General features: G+C 40.8%; 1 protein-coding gene across 2 annotated transcripts in view; it reads left to right on the forward strand.

Moving 5' to 3' along the window:
- The first annotated feature begins 493 nt into the window (after positions 1 to 493).
- The window catches only part of tmem9b (TMEM9 domain family, member B), a 53,820-nt gene continuing 36,333 nt past the window's right edge, over positions 494 to 17,980 (forward strand). Inside the window, exons 1-4 of one of the 2 annotated variants that reach the window (XM_063061868.1) lie at positions 494 to 512; positions 6,813 to 6,904; positions 9,697 to 9,805; positions 11,138 to 11,269. In XM_063061868.1, coding sequence (XP_062917938.1) covers positions 9,722 to 9,805; positions 11,138 to 11,269 — 216 coding nt within the window. In that variant the 5' untranslated portion in view covers positions 494 to 512; positions 6,813 to 6,904; positions 9,697 to 9,721. Of the gene's footprint in view, positions 513 to 992; positions 1,205 to 6,812; positions 6,905 to 9,696; positions 9,806 to 11,137; positions 11,270 to 17,980 lie in introns of those variants that run through there. The other variant, XM_063061867.1, reaches the window with a different exon arrangement.

A 17,980-nucleotide genomic window follows, 5' to 3' on the forward strand; every position in this document is an offset into this window, starting at 1 on the left:
GTACAAGAACCTTAAGAGTAAAATCTATCATTGAAAGGAATGATAAAGGCTATAAAATATTTTATGTTAGATTTCGGAGCATAATAAAAGACTGTAGATCCTACTAATCTGATACCCGATATAACATGGTCTCCAACTCCTATATATTAGTTTTTGAAAAATGTTCTTGCTTTTGTTCTGCTGTAAAAACACGCAGGTTCAGGAGCAACAGTCTTAAATTTCCTACCTAATATAAAATAACTTTCTTTGTACATGAAATTAAATTTTCAAATCTCATTTAACTCTTAGCTACCAAACACGCATTCATCATACTCGTAACTTCGCCAACCCTCAATTTTCTCCCCACCTTTCGAAACTCGTCTGCGTGTTTTATGCTTGTTAAAAAGAGAACAAACGAAGCTCCATGTTTTAAGGGGATTTATCGTCAGTCTCAACAAGATAACTCAATTTGAGTACACAGTTCCTCAACAGAGCGCGTTCATTCTCGGATCAGCAGAAAATCAACGTAGAAGGTATGAAAGACCAGGCAGAAATCGCCCTTATAAAACAAAATCCGCAGGTTTTTGGACTAATCGATGAATCTAACATTACCGTTATCATCCTTACTTTGACGCACGTATTGAGTAGAAACAATCATTCTCGACCTCAAGATCCGAGAGATCGCAACAACTAAATGAAATAAAAAAATAAGGATCAGACATGTTTAAATAAATTAAACCTGAAAATCTGATTGATAACTTTGATAAATGAATCAAATTAGCGCCTAATTTGAGAGAAGCGATTGACTTTTTAAAAACTTTTTTTTAGGGGAATAATAACTTACTCCGGACTTCAAAGCGTGTGACACGCCTGGCGCAAACAGCAAAATGAAACAAGCTTCGTTTCTATTTACCTCAAAGGAAAATAACAAAACAGACCAGATAATAGGTAAACGGACACGTTTGTCTTTGCTAACACGGGGAATAATTATTTTCTGACGAGAGCCACTCGACTCGGAACGGAGATGCAGGAATGTTTATGCTGCTCACGGGGAGTGCGCGATATGCGTCGGACCAACCCGCGGTGCTGCGAGCTTTGATCTCCGGGTCGGCCTCAGGTTACCAGGGAAACATCGTTTCCAGAAATGGCGAGAGGTTGCTGGCTTGGTCTGTTGCTGCTGCCGTTGCTGTGTCTGGTCGTACTGACGAGGAGCGAAGAGGACGAGGTAAGGCGTTAGGAGAAGGACCCCAGCCTGTGTCTGGGCCCCGGGCTCCTTTACTTTCTCTGGACTTCGGCTCGGGTCCTCTTTGACTGCCGGCGCTGCTTGACGGAGAGCTTTTAGAGAAAAATAACTTCTGCAAAGCCGGAAATCTAAAACAAAAAATGCAGGAGACACTTAGCTGCCCATACACTATCTGCAAAGAGGAATACTGAGTTACCCTTTAGGTCGACATCTTTCATGAAAACTTCACCGCTCATTGGCTGGAGGTGAACTGTAGCTGTTATCCGGAACAGACGTAATCCTTTGGTTTAGAGTTCTACATTCTCAGTAACGTTCACCTCCTTGTTTTTAAATGGTTTACAGGTCATGTTGCTGAGCAATTTCCGGTCATGAATACCAGTATTGACAATTCTGCTAATTGATCCTTTTTAACATCGGATTCTGTTTTGTATTTTAAAACTCATTTATGATAAGTGCGCTTCACCGGTTTCTACCGTTATCTAACTCTTAACGTGGTCTTTGAAAGTTCAAGCTACCACAGCGAAAGTCACGTATGGGTTTTACAGCTAAGCTGAATATACACCTTATAAGAGTTTGACTGGCTTTCGTTTCATCCTAGTCTGCTGCAAACAAAACCTTTGAAAGGATATTTTTCCTTAATACAAGTACCACTGTGAGGGAGATCAATGTGTGTATTACCCACATTCGCCACCTCCAACGGGATCCCACCACTAATGACATCTTTCCCTCCCCCCACCTCTCTGCTTTCACAGGGATCGCTCCCTACGCGACTCCCTTGTCCATTCGTCCCCCCCATCCCTCCCCACCGATATCCCTCCTGGCACTTGTAAGCGGAACAGGTGCTACACATGCCCTTACACTTCCTCCCTTACCACCATTCAGGGCCCCAGACAGTCCTTCCAGTCCTTAACCTGTGAATCGGCTGGGGTGATATACTGCGTCCGGTGCTCCCGATGTGGCCTTCTATATATTGGCGAGACCCGACGCAGACTGGGAGATCGTTTTGCTGAACACCTACGCTCTGTCCACCAGAGAAAGCAGGATCTCCCAGTGGCCACACATTTTAATTCCACTCCCATTCCCATTCTGATATGTCTATCCACGGCCTCCTCTACTGTAAAGATGAAGCCACACTCAGGTTGGAGGAACAACACCTTATATTCCGTCTGGGTAGCCTCCAACCTGATGGCATGAACATTGACTTCTCAAACTTCCACTAATGCCCCACCTCCCCCTCGTATCCCATCCGTTATTTATTTATATACACACATTCTTTTTCTCTCACTCTCCTTTTTCTCCCTCTGTCCCTCTCACTATACCCCTTGCCCACCCTCTGGGGTTTTCTCCCCCTCCCCCTTTTGTTTCTCCCTGGGCCACCTGTCCCGTGATCCTCTCATATCCCTTTTGCCAATCAACTTTCCAGCTCTTGGCTCCATCCCTCCTCCTCCTGTCTTCTATCATTTCTGATCATCTCCTCCCCCTCCCACTTTCAAATCACTTACTAGCTCTTTTTTCAGTTAGTCCTGAAGAAGGGTCTCGGCCCGAAACGTCGACTGTACCTCTTCCTAGAGATGCTGCCTGGCCTGCTGCATTCACCAGCAATTTTGATGTGTGTTGCTTGAATTTCCAGCATCTGCAGAATTCCTCGTGTTTGTGTATTAATCAGTCTTTTTATTGCATGAGTCTTTAAGTGCATCTTTTTAGTTTGTCGTGTTTGTATTTTGTTATGTGTAAATCCTTATTTCATAATCTTAGCACTCATAGAGCTCTTTTTGATTTACAGTATAGGCTGATCTGTTATTGATTGTTTTGCCTCTCCTTAGGTGAGCCTTCCTATTTATGTGCCTGTCTAAATGTCTTTTAAACGCTGTAATCATTACCTGCCTTTACCATTTCCATTTGCAGCTCGTTCCAAACACCCAGCACCTTCTATGTGGGGAACATACTTGCCCCTCAGGTACCCTTTAAATCTTTCTCCTCTCCCCTTAAACTTATGCTGTCTTGTTTTTGATTCCACTACCCAGAGAAATTCAATGGAAGGCTTCGGATTTACGGATTTTTTTAAAGCTTGCTATAGAAACAGAAATTGCTGGAAACACTCAACAGGTCAAGCTACGTCCGTGAAAAATTATAGTCCTTCCTGGATTCTTTGTCAGAACTGGGAAAGAGAGAAAACCAGTTAGTTTTCAGCATCAAAGGAGAGGGGCAAGCACAAACAGAAGAAGAGGAATATATTTAATAGTGCAAGACTAAATAACTCAGAGGCACAATTAGAGGCCAGTTATGCTTCTTTTTCTCTATTGTGGCTTGCAAGCATCAAGGCTGTGGGACTTGCTAAAAGAGAAAAATCCAGGCAAAGCAATGAAAGGCAGGAAGAGCCAGTTCTGATGCAGCCAGAAAGAGTCTGATTTACATAAAATTGGAACATTTGATGTTGAATCTGCAAGTTTGCCATTTTGAGATGGAAGATAAGGAGCTGTTACACCGGCCTGTAATAACGTAGGGAGCCATATTCAGTAAGATCAGAGTTGTGATGGGAATTAAAATGGCAGATGACTGAAAGCTCAGAGTCACTCTGGTGCAAAGCTATCACCCAATCTGTGTTTGGTTTTCCAGTGTAGAGAAGACCGTGTTATAAACTCTAAATGCAGTTCACTAGCTTTGAAGAAGTGCACGTGAATCACTTGGGAATGAAAATTATAAAAGGGCAGGTGTTGCATGGAAAAGTACCATATCATGGGGAGCAGTTGATGGTATGGCACCTTCCTATGCAACTGTAGAAAATGCGACAGGAGCAGGGAGTTGCAAAGAAAAAGATCCCTTCAAAATGCTGGAGCAAGGGAGAGTATGTATCCGGTAAAGGAACCTTGTTGGAGTAAAAAGAAATTGTGAAGGATGCAGAGGCTGGTGGAATGGAAGGTGAGGACCAGGGGAACTTTGTTCTTGCTTTGTCCAGGAGTAGAAGGGGTTAGAGCAGAAGTGCTGGAAATGGATGAGATGTGGTCAGATGCTCTGTGTTTGAAAACTTTGCTGTCTAGATCATAGCTCAGAATTTAATGATAATGTCATTTTACATTTGCAAGGGCATGCCTGGAACTCTAATTGCTTTGTGTGGGTTCACTTGTGGAGAAAAAGGATGATGAAGAATCTGCGTATATCTATCCATTCAATGGTTCAATTTAATATCAGAGAATTTATGCAGTACACAACCTGAACTTCTGACTCTTCACAGACATCCACGAAACAGAAACCCAAAGAATGACTGACAGAAATGTTAGAACCTCAAAGCACTCCTCCCATGCGTAAGCAGCAGCAAAAGCATCAATCCTCCCCCCACTTGCTCCAGCAAGAGAACCGCCCCCCCCCCACTACCCCACCATGCAAGCCGTAGTAAAGTCCCCAAAGAGACCATGATCTAGAGTCTATCAAAAAACTACTGTTCATCTCAACAGTTCAATATCTCAGAAAGACTCTTTCTCCATAGTGAGGGTGAGAGAGATATCGCTTCTGTAACAAGCGAGAGCAGGAGACCAACAGCTCACTGTTTCGATGTTTCGATGTTACAATCTGCTGTGTCATTTGTCGGAGTCCTCCAACTTAAGGACCAACAGACCAAAAGAGAGCGAGAGGGATCACTCGAGTACTGGGGCCTTCTTCCAACAGCAGTACACACTGATTGCGTATCGAGGTTTCTTTCAGTCTCATGCAACTGTTCTGCTGGCGATGCCGGCGACATTGGTGAGGAGCCAGGTTGTCCACAGGGCCACACCCCAAAGGTGCACGTCTTCCTGCCACATCTGGAGATATCAAAACACCAGGCCTCATGGCAAGTCTGAGAACGAGAACCCACTGCCTGTGGAGAACGGTAGTTTGAGCTGCAGCTGTAGATTGTGGACTCTTGAGAGGACCACAGCCACCTTGAAAAGAAAAAAGAAACATGAAAAAAGAAGAATAAGCTGTTTGTGGACGAACTGGAAGGAGTTGCCTATGTCTGCAAAACCCTCCAGTGCCATCTTTTCCGTACTAGATTTATGCTGAACACTATTTGTTGCAGCTGCCTATATTTGGCCAATTTGACCAAATGAATCTTTTTCCAGTGTCTATGCAAGTAAAGGACCTAATGGCATGATAGATTCATGTGCTGTGTATTTGCTTGTTTTACTCTTTATTTAGACTGCTGGAAAAATCTGGATTGAATTCTAGCCAGTCTGGACTCAGCGTCTATAATATTTACATATCCTCACTTACCTGACCTAGCGCAGAAGAGTTTATCAAGATGACCCTGCATGTCTAGAAATGTTGGATGAGCCACAGCGTGACTCTGGTGGCAAGTAATCATTAGCAGCATGACTATAATCATCAAACACCCTGACTGATGGAAGATAAAGTTACTTCCTGTAAGATGGTGGAGGGATCGGGTGCCAGGCAAAAGTAATTTTATCTTTTTTATGATTGAATGCAATGCTGTACATTAAGAACTTCAGGTGCTACAGGTCTAACCCATCAGTGAGATGCTCATTGGTGGAGGAACTGGATTTGGTGTAGACCATGTTGCTGCCTGCTACGGGAAGGCATCGGAGTTGGCGTGTGAATGTGGTGTGCAGTCTAACAGCGAGTAATTGTCTTGGATGTTTCTATTGCAATTGCAAAAGCCTTTTGGACATTGATGTAAAATGCTACAAGTTTGTTTCCCTTGTTTATTGGCGGGGCAGACACAGGGGAGCCATGTGGCTTCGATTGTAGCGAGGATGAGGCCTCAGGCTGGAGGCTAGCCTGTTGCAGCAGTCCAGGAGAGAAGACATTGGAGGTGGTGTAGTGCGGCGTCAGTGCTGGGTTGGGGGCTGCCCCCCCCCATCCCTCCCATCAGTGCTAGAGTTCAGTGTTCGATCGGTGGGATGACAAGCTGGTTTGGCAGCATACATGTGGATGTTCATCTGCACACTGCTGAGAACTGCCAACAACACCCTTGCACCATCAATTTACAGGACATGCCACTCGGGGACTTGGAATATATATTTTTTTGTGTGGCTATATATATTTACTTGCTATCCTACATGTGCTATATGTGCCTTGTGCTGTGTGTCACTGTTGGTACTGTGTTTTGTCACCTTAGCCCTCCAGGAGCTTTGGCTGTATTCATTGGCATTCGTACGTGGTTAAATGAAAATTGAACTTGAAAAGTGTTTTATCTCCTATTAAGCATCTTTAATATTTAGACATTTAAAACTATTATAGCTCTATGCATTGGAATAAAAATAATTAAAAATCGATGCCACAAAACACTAAAGAAAATTAAGCATAAGAAAAAAATGATATATTCTTTATCTCTGCCCCAAGAATTTCGTTTCAGGTGATTAAGAGTGTCCAATTCGAAGCCTAGGAAACAGGTCTGATCTTTTACTCCCATCAACAGAGAATGATAATGTATTTTTATCAAAAAATATTTTTTATAATTGTCTTCACAAAAAAATCTTAGAATAGGTATTTATTGCTAAATTGTAGCTATGTAATTAATAATAAGTAATATACAGTCTGGATACATTAAATGGAACTGCCATTCTGGGATAAATATTAATCTGTTCTGTTGCAGAATTCTGAGGACATCAGGTGCAAGTGCATTTGTCCACCGTACAAAGATAATGCAGGCCATATCTATAACAAAAATGTAACACAGAAAGATTGGTAAGTGGAGTTCTGCCTCTTATATTACTTAAGAAAAATCATTTTCATTTTCTACCCTTTTTCACACTATAATACTTTCCCAGTCAAATTATTATTATGTGATTACCAAAAGCAAATAGCTGAGAGTCAACTTAAGTCAAAGAATTTCAAATATTTCTTTGAGTCAAAATCTTTTCAGTATCAATACACGTGCAGAGACCAGCTCTCTTAACTTCTGAAGCAGTCTGCTGCTGAAAGGAGAACACTGTAATTGTACCTTAGAGTCTGCTGATAAATGTTGATAGTTTATTTATTTACAAAATAGTAATATTATTTATTTATATATGTTTGTTTAGTGGTACAGCATGAAGTAGGCCATTCCAACTCTTTGAGCCACGCCGCCCCAGCAACCCCTGACAAACACAATTAACCTTATCACAGGACAAGTTTCAATGACCAATTTACCTGGTATGTCCTTGGACTGTGGGAGGGAACTGGAGGACCCAGAGAAAATCCAGGTATTCCACGGGGAGGACGTACAGAGACTCCTTACAAAACTGTGCTGGAATTGAACTCTGAAACATGGAATGTCCTGAGCTGTAATAGTGTCACACTGACTGCTACACTACCGTGGTGCTCTGAATATAACCCTGACTTACTCATTTATTTTCCTTTTACTTATTTCTCACCCACATGCCAGTAACACCCCACTGATTCTCCTATCACCTTCCTGCACCTGAAGTAATTTCCAATTGTATTTGCTTACAGCCAGCATGCTTTTAGATGCAGACAGGTTTGTGATCACAGGGGGAATGTGCAATCTCCTGGCAGACAGTACTAGGGATCGGAATAGTCATTGCTGCTGTGTGAGTGTTGCACTAGCTGCAAGCCTACAATGCTACTTTTATATTTCCCCTGACATGCCGTACACCCCATTTAACCATGGGCTGATCCTATATTATGATAATATTCATTGAGCAGCATCATATTTTCAGTGTGCAGACCAACAGAACTACTGTACAGAATGATTTCCCAGCTTCTAAGGTTCCACACAGCACATTATTAGTCTAGTTTCTACTAGTGACATGGAAAAGAACCTTCCACATTTTAAAATTCCCATCGCATGCATGAATGATGCCAAATAAACGACAGCAATGTCAGAGCGAGTTGAACCCACAATTGACTAGTCCAGTTTTCTTTACAAATGGGGCGAGCTTCAACCAGAAATGGGCACAAATACATTAAACAGGAAATACGCACTTCAGTTTTAGGTACTTGTTGCACCTTTTGCAAGTGAAAATGTCACGCCTGCTTTATCTTTACACAGAACCTATTCTTAGCTGTTACCATCAGATGGTGCTCTTCTATATAGCAATATCAAATGTAGCGTAATTGCAACTCGGTGTTGGATTAGACTAGAATTTCTAATATCTCACAGCTATGACATGCTTCACCTCATCAGTCCCTGAAAATTTTCGTTTGTACCAGTGTTCAATTATTCCAAAGACTCCTGCATTATTCTCTACATTCCATCCTCTTTCTGGATTTCGAATAGCAATAAATTAACTTTATTGACTAGGATTTTTTCATGGGCAGTATGAATCCATTGCAAGTAAGTGGAGCTTGTTGCAGATCAACCAGTTCTTCATCAAATGGTGGAACACACCTGAGAGGCTGAGGAGACAATTTGAGGGCAGTTTTAGTCATTGCCTTGCTTTCACTAGGGATTGATTTATGATTGAACATACTTTGTATTTCAAGCACAGGGATATTTCTGTTACAAGCTGGACATGGATAATGGGAAGGTACTTTGATTCTTGCCAAATTTCTATTTAATAGGTGATGGTATATGTTTATAAGTTTGAGAAATCAGACCAATTATTATAATTCATCCCCCTTTTCACTTGCTTCTTCCTATGATTATAAATTAACAGTTATGTCAAGTTGAGTGTCTAGAAGTATAAGTACTTAATGGTCTGTTCATCTGGTACCTTCTAAAGATTCATTGTGGTTTGACATTGTAATTACATTTGGTGTGGGAAGGCTTCAATAAATACTTAGCCAGCACTGACATTTTGTGGCTTGGATCCTTCAGAATTGGCAACTTTGGTTTAAAAACAAAGTGTTTTAGGCTTCTACAGATGAAGCTGCTTGCTGATGCCAATTTAGAAGCCCTTTACTGATATGAGTTCTAAAATACAAACGTTCATCCATGAACAGAAAAATTACCATGTTAAACTTAATAAGGCTTCATCTCTCCAGGTTTCTTTAGTTTGCTTATCCAAGAAAGTTTGATAGAATAATTTCAGTATTTCCAACCAGATTCTTGAAAGGTATAACTTAAAATTGCGCAAATTAAAAAAAAAAATCTCAACACTGATTGTAATTGTGTTGAATATCCAGGAATATTGCCAGGTCATTCATCACCTTACACATTTATGTGCCTGTTACCATTTTAATAGTATCTGCTTTTCCTTTCTCTGTATTTAACAATATTTCTGTTAGAATTAATGTTTTCAAATCTGTTGTTACTTTTCTGGGTGAAAGGAAGCATTCAGATTTAGGCTACCATGGAACTATAATCTGTGAAATATAGCTTGCAAATCCTAAAACTGCTGAAATGCATAAAATCATTTTTTTCCTACTATTAACTACAAGTTAATTCTTAGTAATTCAAATGCTGACAGTTTTGTGTTCTGATTCAGCTTTATCTTTAGTAATACCTCTGCAGATGAAATTTTAAAAAAGCTCAAAGAAACCATATAGAACCTTTGTACATTTGAAGGGGTTAAATTTTTGGCTTTTTTTTTCAGTGACTGCCTACATGTTGTAATACCCATGCCAGTTGCTGGACAAGATGTTGAAGCTTATTGTTTAAGATGTGAGTGCAGATATGAAGAAAGAAGCTCTGTTACAATTAAGGTATTTTAAAAAATTTAAGCCACAAAAGCTTTCTTCCTAGGACCATATTTTGTTTAATCCATTTTTGAAGAGCAAATGTATAGTATCTTTACTATATACTGTGGATGAATTACCCTTAAAATAATCATATATTTAGAAACGATTATCCTTATGTTTCCTTTTTCATGCAACATAACATATCTTGGCAAGCAACTCTCTTGCTAAATGGAAGTAGGACTGATCCAACTAAAAATTGAGAAACTTTGTTGGGTTGATTTTAATCATATTAAGCAATAACTACTTGAAAAATGGTTCAATACTGTTGAACTTTGGTGCAAAATGTGAGATATATTATTTTAATTTTCTTTAGAGATGCAGCATGGAAGAGGGCCTTCTGGCCCTTCGAGCCACTCCACACAGCAACCCCTGATCTAACTCTAGCATAATCATGGGACAATTTACAATGACCAATTAACCTACTAACCAGTCTTTGGACTGTGGGAGAAACTGGATCACCCAGAGAAAACCAATGCATTGCATGGGGAGGACAGTATAAATATAAACTCTTTACAGGAATGCCAGAATTAAGCTCCAAACTCTGACATCCAGGCTATAATAGCATTGTGCTAACCTCTATGCTATCATGTCACCCAATATACTAGGAACTATGTGATGTGTCCTTTAAGGGTCTGAAATCCCAAGACCAAGGACCTTCTAGTGATTGTGTTTAAGCCACTTAGAGTAAACTTGTGTATGCTAGGTTGGCATTACTGCTGCTGATAACCTATCACATGCCATACGCTTAAAATTATTTTTATCTAGTGGCAGCTCACCCATATCTAGTATTGCCCGGTCATAGCTTCGACTTTTATTATGGACACATCAGCCTAGGCACAAAAGTGAGTGCATTTGGTGCACTTTCTTCATCTCTTCCAATTGCTTCCAAAGTCCTGTATTATTGGGCTTATACATACCTGGTCATTTAGGGTTATTTGATTTTCTCCTTGGCTAAAGTACCAATTTATGGTTTTGGCCAAGTAACTTGGTAGGGTTCCTGAATTGAAATTTTGTGCTGGGTGCATGTTGAACACATTTTACTCCCTTTGTCTCCATTGGAGGGATAATGAAGGATATATGAATGCTGATTGTTCTTGACGCTCACACAGAGGAGGGCTCACTCCCTTCAGCTTTTCTCAAAATACTCTTCATCACCCTGCTCCTATCATTTTTCATTTTCTAAGTCTTCCAAATTCACTTCAGTGGGGTCAGGTTTATCTCCCAACAATCAAGAACTGTTGTTCTCACTTTAATGGACAAAAGATCTACTATATAATTAATCTAACTTGTCTGCAGGTAACGATTGTTATTTATTTGTCCATCCTGGGCTTGCTGCTACTTTACATGATTTATCTGACGTTGATGGAACCCTTGCTGAAAAAACGATTGTTCCATTCAAGGCCACTGCAGAATGAAGAGGATTTTGGGGTGAGTTCAAGTGCAAATGCAAAAAAATCTCAAATATTCACAATGGTATTAAATAGGAGCTTGATAATAAAATCTATGGTAAAGATAGCATTTATTATTGGATGAGCTGTTGTTTTATATGTGGCATATGAAATACCTAATTTGAAATTGAGCACTTTGAATTATGTAGTTGTAAAATAATTAAAAGAATGAGCCTTGATCAAATTTGGCACAAAGGTAGTTTAATTTTAATATTAACCAATCAAATTCTGCTGCATAACTAATTGTGCTGGGTTAGCACCATGCTACTTGACTGAAGACTTGGGTGAAATTTCAGGGCATTGTTACATGTCCACAGTTTCGTTTTCCTGGGAGTCCATAGTTTCGTTTACTGTGGACATCACGTGTCCCCAGTTTCGTTTTACTTTGAGTCCACAATTTCGTTTCTGTGAGCGTTACCTTATGACGTATGCCGACGGTATAAAAGAAATGTGGACATTTTGCTGAGAGGGAGTTGAAGGAAAGAGAGAGAGAGAGTGAAGATTGCAGACTTCGAGCTATCCAGGAACAGCTCACGATCGAGAAGGGTAAAGTCTAATGCATACCCATACCCAAAGGATTGGGTTAATCAGCGGAGCATTGTGGAGATGTGTCCATCCTTCGTATGATCCATGGGTGTGGATTTTGTGACAGTCACATTGTAAAATCGCTCGCTGTGGACTTCGGAACAGTATCCCTCAGCTGGGATCTTCGGTAACCATTTCTTTGTCCGCTAGCCGTGGAATCTTTGGAAATAGTCGTGATCGCCTCGTCGCTGCACTGTGAATCCACAAGTCTCTCCCCTCACCTATTTCGTGAACTACTGGGACTCTCTGAACTGCCACTTTAAGACTGTGCTTGAGTAAGATTTGTTAAGAACGGGTTCTAAGTTTGACTGTTTGGGAGCTATAGATGCATAACACTGTTAACTTCTGTTTAAGAAAGTAGTTCATTTAATTTTCTATATTTTTGAGTAGATGTAAATAAATATAGTGGTTTTTATATTAAAACCCGACTCAATTTGTCATCTCTTGCTGCTGGTACGTTACGAAATTGTGACAAAATTGGGGGCTCGTCTGCGAAATGAACAAAATTTGAGCTTATTGATTGATTATTGATCTCATTGGCTACTATGCTTTTGATTGACTTGTGTGGGGAAACCAGCAGCAATGGATATTGGGGCATTTCTGGCATCGCCAGGCCCTAAGGCATTGGGCGATGCTAGAAAGGACAGCTTGTTGGCCATTGCAAAGGAGCTGGGACTTACTGCGGTAAAACAGGATATGAAAAAGGTACAGATTCAGAGGATAATAGCTGAGCACTATATTTCTTTGAGGAAGTTTGAAGAGGAGGTGTTAGAAAGGTTTCCTGAAAGTAAACCCAGTGATCTTGAGCTCCAGTTCAAGTTGGAAAAACTAAAGTTTGAGGCTGAGTTAAGATCATAAGACAAAGGAGCAGAAGTTGGCCATTCGGCCCATCGAGTCTGCTCCGCCATTTTATCATGAGCTGATCCATTCTCCCATTTAGTCCCACTCCCCCGCCTTCTCACCATAACCTTTGATGCCCTGGCTACTCAGATACCAATCAATCTCTGCCTTAAATACACCCAATAACTTGGCCTCCACTGCTGCCCGTGGCAACAAATTCTATAGGTTCACCACCCTATGCCTAAAAAAATTTCTTCGCATTTCTGTTCTGAATGGGCGCCCTTCAATCCTTAAGTCATGTCCTCTCGTACTAGACTCCCCCATCATAGGAAACAACTTTGCCACATCCACTCTGTCCATGCCTTTCAACATTCGAAATGTTTCTATGAGGTCTCCCCTCATTCTTCTAAACTCCAAGGAATACAGTCCAAGAGTGGACACACGTTCCTCATATGTTAACTTTCTCATTCCCGGAATCATTCTAATGAATCTTCTTTGTACCCTTTCCAATGTCAGCACATCCTTTCTTAAATAAGGAGACCAAAATTGCCCACAGTACTCCAAGTGAGGTCTCACCAGCACCTTATAGAGCCTCAACATCACATCCCTGCTCCTATACTCTATTCCTCTAGAAATGAATACCAACATTGCATTCGCCTTCACCACCGACTCAACCTGGAGGTTAAACTTAAGGGTATCCTGTGCAAGGACTCCCAAGTCCCGTTGCATCTCAGAACTTTGAATTCTCTCCCCATTTAAGTAATAATCTGCCCGTTTATTTCTTCTACCAAAGTGCATAACCATACACTTTCCAACATTGTATTTCATTTGCCACTTCTTTGCCCATTCTTCCAATCTATCCAAGTCTCTCTGCAGACTCTCTGTTTCCTCAGCACTACCGGCCCCTCCACCTATCTTCATATCGTCAGCAAACTTAGCCACAAAGCCATCTATTCCATAATCCAAATCGTTGATGTACAAAGTAAAAAGAAGGGGCCCCAACACAGACCCCTGTGGAACACCACTGGTAAGAGGAAAACAGCTGGAGATTGAGTTACGACAAAAGCAGCTTGAGGCTGAAGAAGCAGAAAAACAGGTGGTTTGCAGCTGAAGAAGCAGAAAAACAGAGGGAAGAAGCAGAAAGACAAAGAAGGTTTGAGTTAGAGAAGGTAGAGAAGTTGCAGCAAAGGGGTCTAGCGTTTGACTCTGGTGATAAGTTTGTTGCCTGCCAGGAAGTTAAACTGGTCCCTCCATTTGATGAGGCTGAGGTTGATAAATACTTCCAGCATTTTGAGAGTTGCTCAGAGCCTAAAGTGGCCGAAAGAAAGCTGGCCTCTCTTGTTACAGTGTGTAATTAAGGGTAAAGCTCAACAGGCTTACTCTGCCTTATCAATTGGAGATTCAGCTAATTATGAGAATGTGAAACGGGCTGTACTTAAAGTCTATGAATTGGTTCCAGAAGCCTATAGGCAAAAGTTTAGAAATTTGAGGATATTTGTGAACCAGACGTGTGGCATTTGCTTATGAGAAGTTTGTGTGTTTTGACCGCTGGTACACATCTAAAAATGTGAATGGTGATTTTGACAACTTGAAAGAGTTGGTTTTAATTGAAGAATTTAAGAGGTGCGTCCCTATTGACAGAAAGGCATATTTAGATGAAAAGGATACCACCACTTTTGCAAGAATCTGCTAAATTAGCAGATGAGTTTACCTTAACCCACAAGTTTAAGTTTACCCCGAGTAAGACCTTCCAAAAGAGTAGCATGGATAGTCAGGGTAAACCAGAAATCAAATCCAGGTCTATTCACAAAGGTAAGGATGAAGGGAAACAATTAAAGGAGAAGCCCTCTGGTCATACTTGTCACTATTGTAGGAAACCTGGTCATGTTATGGCTAACTGTTTCCTTCTGAGAAAGAAGAAGGAAAAGGGGGCAGTTCCAGATGCCTGTGTCCAGAATGTTGAAACACCTGTGAATCCACAGGGTTCTAAGCATTCTGATGAAGCTGTGTCAAAGGCTTAGAAGTCTGGTCAGCTTAGGAAAGAATCCCTTCATTTTACGTCAGATGGGTTTGTTTCGGTAAAGGAAGGATCAACCCTGGTACCAGTGAAAATTCTTCGAGATACTGCGGCTTCTCAGTCACTTACGTTAGACAGTGTTCTAAAGTTTGGTGATGAGACTGCCATTGGTGAGGTAAATCTTATTCGAGGTATTGGGTGCACCGTTGTTCCTGTACCTCTGCACAAGGTAATTTTGAAGTCAGAGTTAGTTTCAGGACTTGTTGAAATAGGACTACAACCCAGTTTACCGGTGGAAGGTATTTCTTTGTTATTAGGGAATTACCTAGCAGGTGGTAAAGTTGTTCCTGCACTGTAGCTGACAATTAAACAAATCAATGATGATTCAAAGATAGACCCTAACATTTATCCCTCGTGCAGTAACTCGAGCTAGGGCCAAGAAACTTGCCAATGCAGATGGTCATGTGCAGCCTGATTCGGCTACTCATGATAGCCCGAATACGGAATCAGATTTTGATGACTTGTCAGGGACTTTTCTGCCTTCATTTCACCAGGATCCAGGTATTAAATCTGATAATAAAGATTTATCTTTGTCTAGGAAGGAGTTTATAGCAGAACAGAGTGGGGACCCTGAGATTGAAGCTTTAAGAGAAAAAGCTGTCTCAGTTGAGGAGGTTGATAAAGTGCCAGTGGGGTATTATTTCAAAGATGGAGTGTTGATGAGGAAGTGGAGACCACCTGAGATTCCTGCAAGTGAAGAATGGGCAATTGTTCACCAGGTTGTAGTTCCTAATGCCTATAGGAATGAGATTTTAACTTTGGCCCATGGTAAACCCTTGGGTGGACATCTAGTTGTGAAAAAAACTGTGAACGAAATTTTAAAACAATTCTTCTGGCCTAGTTTGAGGAAAGATGTTGCAACATTTTGCAGGACTTGTCACACTTGTCAGGTTGTGGGTAATCCTAATTAAGTCACCCCAGTGGCCCCACTGCAGCCTATTCCTGCATTTGGTGAACCCTTTTCTAAAGTTATTGTGGATTGAGTTGGCCCATTGCCAAAGACTAAAGCTGGTCATCAGTATTTCCTAACTATCATATGTACAGCATCTAGATTTCCAGAGGCAATACCTCTCAGAAGTATAAAAGCCAAAACTGTGTCGAAGGCTCTCGTAAAGTTTTTACTTTTTTAGTTTGCCTAAAGAAATTCAGTCTGATCAAGGGAGTAATTTTATGTCAGGATTATTCCAGCAGGTAGTTTACAAACTGGGAGCCAAACAGATTACGTCGTCTGTGTATCATCCAGAATCCCAAGAGGCCTTGGAGAGATTCTATTCTATCCTCAAAACCATGATTAGGATATTCTGTATTGAAAATGAGAAGGATTGGGATGAGGGAGTTCATTTGCTTTTATTTGCAGTAAGGGAGTTAGTACAAGAGTCCCTAGGCTTTAGTCCCTTTGAACTTGTGTTTGGTCACCACGTCCGAGAACCTTTGGCATTGTTAAAGGAACAGTGGGTTAACAATGACCTGCATGTTAATTTGCTAGATTATGTTTTGAAATTCAAGGACAAATTGCAAAGTGCTTGCAACCTAGCAAAGGAAAATTTAAAATCAGCCCAAGGAAGAATGAAAACTTGGTATGATAAACAAGCCAGAATGAGGTCATTCAAGCCGGGAGATAAGGTGCTTGTTTCCTGTACAAACAAACCCTCTACAAGCTAAGTTTCATGGTCCCTATGAAATTGTGGCTGAAGTTAATGTGGACTATATAGTCAAAACGCCGGATAGACGAAGGCCAACGCAGCTTTGTCACGTAAATACGCTTAAGCTATATCATGAAAAACAAACTGCAGCTGTGGTGGTTGCTGTAAACAAAGATGGATGTGAGCTCTCTGGAAAATTATTAGCTGATCCATCTGAGGCCTATTTTAAACCGAACATTATTCCAGCCAGATTGACAAATTTGACTATTTTGGAAAATATTGATGAGAAACTGGCTCATTTACAGTCACAGCAGTGGCAGCAGATGAAGCAATTAATGATGAAATTTAAGGATTTATTTCCTGATATCCCAAAAAGAACCACAGTGGCCTTATATGATGTAGATGTGGGTAATAACAAACCTATAAAACAACATCCATATCGTATGAATATTGAAAAATGTAAACTTGCTGAACAAGAAATTGAGTATATGTTAGAAAATTAGACCTTCTACTTTGGATTGGAGTTCACCTTGTGTCATGGTACCTACACCAGATGGTAGTATCAGATTCTGCACTGATTACCGAAAGGTGAATGTTGTAACAAAAACAGATGCTTATCCAATCCCTAGAGTGGATGATTGTGTAGACAAGGTTGGGAAAGCTAAATTTCTTACAAAGATTGATCTGTTAAAAGGATATTGGTGTGTTCCATTAACGGATAGAGGTAGAGAAATTTCTGCCTTTGTGATGCCTTCTGGGTTGTATGAATACAATGTTCTGCCATTTGGAATGAAAAATGCTCCGGGAACATTCCAGAGAATGATTAATTCTGTAATTCAAGGGTTAGAACACACAGGTGCCTATATTGATTGTGTAGACAAGGTTGGGAAAGCTAAATTTCTTACAAAGATTGATCTGTTAAAAGGATATTGGTGTGTTCCATTAACGGATAGAGGTAGAGAAATTTCTGCCTTTGTGTTTAGTCACGGGGAATGACACCTGGGAAGCCCATATCTCTGCAATGGAAAGGCTGTTTGAAAGGCTCTCAAAAGCCAACCTTACAATTAACCTAGCTAAGAGTGAATTTGGCCATGGCACTGTGACCTATCTTGGTTATGTTGCAGGTCAAGGCAGGTTGGCTCCAGTTCAGGCAACTTCTGAGGTTCCCATTCCAACTGGGAAAAGGGCTCTTAGAAGATTTCTGGGAATGGCTGGATATTATCGCAAGCTCTGTAAGAACTTTGCTGATATTGTTCTCCCATTGACTAACCTCCTGAAGAAGGGTGAAAAGTTTATTTGGACAGAACCTTGTCAGGAGGCATTTGATAAATTGAAAGCTATCTTATGTCACCAACCTGTGCTCAAGTCACCTGATTGTGCCAAGCCATTCTCCATAGCTGTGGATGCCAGTGATGAAGCTACAGGAGCAGTGTTACTACAAAGGGATGATTATGATGATGTTGACCATCCTGTGGCTTACTTTTCAAAGAAATTCAATGAGCATCAAAGAAATTATTCCACCATAGAGAAGGAATTAGTATCATTT

Source organism: Mobula hypostoma, chromosome 11, assembly GCF_963921235.1.
Source record: "Mobula hypostoma chromosome 11, sMobHyp1.1, whole genome shotgun sequence".
Classification (NCBI taxonomy): Eukaryota; Metazoa; Chordata; class Chondrichthyes; order Myliobatiformes; family Myliobatidae; genus Mobula; species Mobula hypostoma.